This window comes from Sinocyclocheilus anshuiensis, unplaced genomic scaffold (genome assembly GCF_001515605.1).
Source record: "Sinocyclocheilus anshuiensis isolate Anshui unplaced genomic scaffold, SAMN03320099.WGS_v1.1 scaffold1804, whole genome shotgun sequence".
NCBI classification, from domain to species: domain Eukaryota; kingdom Metazoa; phylum Chordata; class Actinopteri; order Cypriniformes; family Cyprinidae; genus Sinocyclocheilus; species Sinocyclocheilus anshuiensis.
Genome location: NW_015555844.1, coordinates 527272 through 531831, shown reverse-complemented (window position 1 = coordinate 531831; position 4560 = coordinate 527272). Strand labels below are relative to the sequence as shown.

At 39.9% G+C, this 4560-nt stretch overlaps 1 protein-coding gene across 1 annotated transcript in view; it reads right to left on the bottom strand.

Annotated features, from left to right (window-relative positions):
* LOC107675608 (transcription factor E2F8-like) overlaps positions 1 to 3990 on the bottom strand; it is a 14979-nt gene extending 10989 nt beyond the window's left edge. Inside the window, exons 1-7 of the mRNA XM_016470011.1 lie at positions 3761 to 3990; positions 3589 to 3679; positions 2025 to 2270; positions 1749 to 1905; positions 1343 to 1654; positions 518 to 679; positions 120 to 263 (exon numbers count right to left, since the gene is read on the bottom strand). Of these exons, the coding sequence (XP_016325497.1) occupies positions 120 to 263; positions 518 to 679; positions 1343 to 1654; positions 1749 to 1905; positions 2025 to 2270; positions 3589 to 3679; positions 3761 to 3798 (1150 nt within the window). The 5' untranslated portion in view covers positions 3799 to 3990. The remainder of the gene's footprint in view (positions 1 to 119; positions 264 to 517; positions 680 to 1342; positions 1655 to 1748; positions 1906 to 2024; positions 2271 to 3588; positions 3680 to 3760) is intronic.
* Positions 3991 to 4560: the final 570 nt, after the last annotated feature.

Below are 4560 nucleotides of genomic sequence, written 5' to 3'. Positions count from 1 at the left end.
ATATATATAAAAAAAACATAAGCAATAACAACACATGATATAAGAAGTGACCATATACAGACAGCTTAAAATAAACACGATAAATAGGATTATGAGCAATTTCATGTGAAATATGCTACACTTGCCCTTTGGAGATGGTAAGTCTTCTGGCCCAGTCCACTTGAAAGCAGGCTTTCTTCCTCTATCCTCAGTCACATGCACTTTCTTTATCAGCTCTAGGCTGCTCAAAACATTTGCAATGTCATAAAGTCTGCGGATCTTAGCTGCCAACAAAAAAAGAGATCATTTAGATAATCAATTCCATCTTCACTGAGCAGACAGTTAAAATACAGACAAGTTTTAGACTCAAGCATTAAAAAAAGGAGTTTCTTCAAAGCAGGTTTTACTGGCTGAGTACACCTGATAATGCACTTTTTGCAAGATTCGTAGCGGTCCGCTGAAAGGGAAAACAAATGTGCCATCCACTATAATAATGATTCAAAGTGCTTTTTAAATGCACGATGAGAACAGCACTCACTTTTGAACTTGTTTTTGTCCTGATCGACAATGTGATCTTCACCGATGAGGATCTTGGCAGCTATTTCGAGACTGACCACAGGAGGGCTGGACACCAGGAACAACATGACGAACTTCTGACTCATCACTCTCAGAGATTTGTCTTTTCGACTGTTGGCCGAAGCTGCAGATAAAAACAATGGGCCTCAGTTAAATCTGCATACAAATGTTTCCTGAACAAATCATGATTTACCAATAACTTTTATACTAAAATGTATTCTAAATTTACAAAAATAAATAACGCAGGAACAATTGAAATCACATGTATGGAAAAATCACATACTCTGGGCAGCCTTATACTCCTGTTAGGGTTAAATTTCATACATAAATATTTCATCATATTCGGGGAACAATAAGAGAAGCTGTATTATAGAATAAGCTGCAAAGGTTTCTCTGCATAAAAAAAACATTTTCAAGTTTTTATCATCTGACATTCGCTGCAGTTATATTCCAAAGTGACTTGATGCAATGTGACTTATAATGCAATTAACACAAAAGCATGTTTTTTTTTCTTTCAAGAATGTTTTTCCCCCAGACTTGACCCAATTTGTTTTCCAAAAAATACGGTACTCCAAATTCATTAACATTAGAATGAAATTAAGAACAAATTCATGTGTGTATGCACGTGTCGTGTAGTGAATACATTTTTTTTCATGAGAATTTCTTCTGTTGTACAAATGCGAAATGATCCACACATTTAATAGTAAATGAAACCTAATGCCCTTCTATTATGCATACATAAAATAATACAGTGTCGCCTTAAGCAGATGGTCGTACATTATGTTACCTGCTTTAGGATCTGCTCCTGAAAGCTCTGCTTGACTAGAGTCTCCATCCATATCAAAACCGGACATTTCTTCATTCTCCTTCTCCTCTCCGTTCAACTCAAACTCTCCCTCTTCTCTCTCTAGGCTTCTTTGACGGATCTGCTGCATCAGTTGGTCGTAGCGGTTCTCTTTGCCGGCCCGTTTCAGCATGGCAAGTGTCTGTGCAAGTTTCACTCGGCCATGCCACGTGTAGCGGTTCTTAGCCAGTCGGCTGACCATGTTTAGGCTCTCGAGAACGTTCATGATGTCGTAGATGCGACGTCGCTCCACATCTGAGAGGTTAGTGAGAATGAAAGCAATCAGGATTGATGAAACATGATTTGGTGACTGAAATAAGTAGTTTTGTTTGATCATTGAACAACTTACTTAGTTCTGTCGCCACATCGTCAAGGCTGATGTCGTTGTTTACAGCAGGATTGGGGTAGTTTGGGTACCTTGCAAGAAATTTGTAACACAGCACACCCAGGCTTTTGTCTTTACGGCTTGTCTGGAGCTTTTCTACTTCTTCCCCTTGTTCAGGCTCCTGCGTGGCACGACAATGGAAAACACACACATATATATCAAAACATTTTTTAGCAATACAGACAGTAAATCAACAAATAGTGGGAGATGCATGAGATGCACACAGACTTCTATCGATACCTGGGAGTTTTCCGATTCGCCGCTGTCTACGGCTTGTTCTTTCTCGCGGTTGCGAATCTCAGGACTGGCTGCACTGATGAGCATCTTCAGGTTGGAGGTAGGTGTCCAGGGATCGCTTGACGGTGCCTCAAGGCCCTTAGTAGGTGTTGTCAGGGGCCCCATGTTCTTATGGCTCTCCAGTAACGCGGCTTCTGAAGCCTTACTTGAGTTTTTTAGTGGTGTTTGTGGCTCCACAAAAACATGCCCCTATTTCATAGAAAAAACATTAGGTTAGGGCTGTCGCGGTGAGGGAATTTCCCTTGGGTAATTTTGAGTGGCTCAATAGCGCGGTATGCGGTATTATCGCCATACACGCCATACACACACACACACACACACACACATATATATATATATATATATATATATATATAAAATCTGTGTGTTTATGTGTTACGATGTAACTAACGAGGTTATATTCAGAAACCAATGAAACCGAAGCCAAATAGCGTTGAAACAGGAAGTGAAGTAAACAGAAGAGAATGACAAAATAACGGTCCACATAACAGAACATAAACCTGACAATAAGATCGTTAGGCTACCGTTAGCCTATATGTATAACAGTTAGTTCTGATCTTCTAATCTGACTGGACAAGAGACTTTCTATTGATATTTCCACCTGCGCGCGTTCTAGACGGGCTGTCAAGTCAGTGCAGTTACAGTGTTGCGCCACAAGGTGGTGGAAAGGGACTGTCTTTGAGTGAGTCTTTAAACCGTTCATTAACTACACGTTCAAAAACGCTGATTCATTCATTCGAAGAGAGACTAATGAAACACGCTGTTGAAATCATTTTAACTTTGAGCGCCACTTTAGAAGGCTCAGCTGACCAGCTATGCGTCGATGCTAAGACGATGATTTCGCTTTCCTTAGACATGACAACCTATTTTCACAAATATATATGACTCGGCCTGGAGGACAGACGCAAGTAATCGCACGCGCTCAGTTGATCTCTCTCTCATTCACTGTCTGTTCAGGCTTGTTAAGTGCAAATCTACGTAGCCTCTGTACAAATCAGCATGGTACACATTATGTTAGTTACCCTAACTTGTTTAATATTCAGTTCACATGCATGAAGTGTAAAACAAGAAGGGCATAACCTTACGAAAAAAGAAAACACGGAAAAAAAAGTTTTTTTTTCTTCCTGTTCCTATTCTTCCCTCTTGTGATATGATATGACAAGACAAATCAAAGGTTAACGCAGATCAACTTTGTCCTGGAGGCCTTTGTTTGGGCATGTTTGCTCTAGAGCAGTGGTTCCCAACCCTGGTCCTGGAGGCACCCCAACACTGCACATTTGGCATGTCTCCTTTCTCTGACACACCAATTTCAGGTCTTGGAGTCTCTACTAATGAGCTGATGATCTGAATCAGGTGTGTTTGATTAAGGAGACATGCAAAACACGCAGTGTTGGGGTGCCTCCAGGACCAGGGTTGGGAACCACTGCTCTAGAGTATGGCAAGTTAACTTTATAGATTCTTCAAATCACTGTTTTGTGATTTTGAAGCCAAAATATCTATAACTGACCTTGTCATTTTCTGATCTTTCCTTGAATGGACTTCTTAAAGGTTTCCTGATTAGCTTTTGACCTTCTGATAATGTACTGGACATTTTCCACCTAAATAAAAGAACACACGAGGCAACGTTAAAATAATCAACGTTCACTTATTATTATTTACATTTAATAAAGCAGTCCTACCGTTTCTTTACAGCATTATACATTCTTGGAGACAACATTGTGAAGATCAGTCCGGGTATAACGTTCAACAATTTCTCGCTCAGCTAAAACTGATTTTTAAAACTTAACAGATGTCAACCAATGTGCATAAATTAAAAAGTATTATGATTTCAAATTACAGTGTTGTTTTTTTTGCGCTTAGTAATAACTGACAAGCGTTCCATCGAATGGCTACGGAGAACTCGTACGAAAACACGCCCCCAACTGACAGCAGCCAATAAGTGCGGCGCTAGGAGGCGGGACTTCACCTCGTCCCGCGCGCCTCCACACTTTTTGAAATCTTGGCGCGGAATCTCGCCGATTGCAAAAGATTTAATCCGGAAGTTACTAACTTTAATACAATTTAGAAGAATTCGTTTAGCTGCCCGATGGTCGTGCGCCTTGGATAACTCAAACAATCTATGTAAACTATTAAGCAGTTTTTAAATGACCAGAGTACCAGCAGAGGTAGCTAATAACTCAGTCGTTTACGTGCTGTATAATATGTTTATGTAGTATAAAGTGCATAATTATCGCCCAGGAACTAATTATATAAATATACGTACGAACTACGATCAAGACTGTAGTCATGTTGGCTCATAACACTACAAAACTAAGTTAGCGGTTTCACAGTCAGTTAGCGCGGGTTCAAAACTAACTTACCAAGAGGCGCGCCAGTCTGGCTTGTGTCCTAAATGTATGATATTAAACGAAATTGACGTACGTATTATAGTATACGGACAAATATGATCTGTCGATTAATTTTATTAACTAAAGCGGAT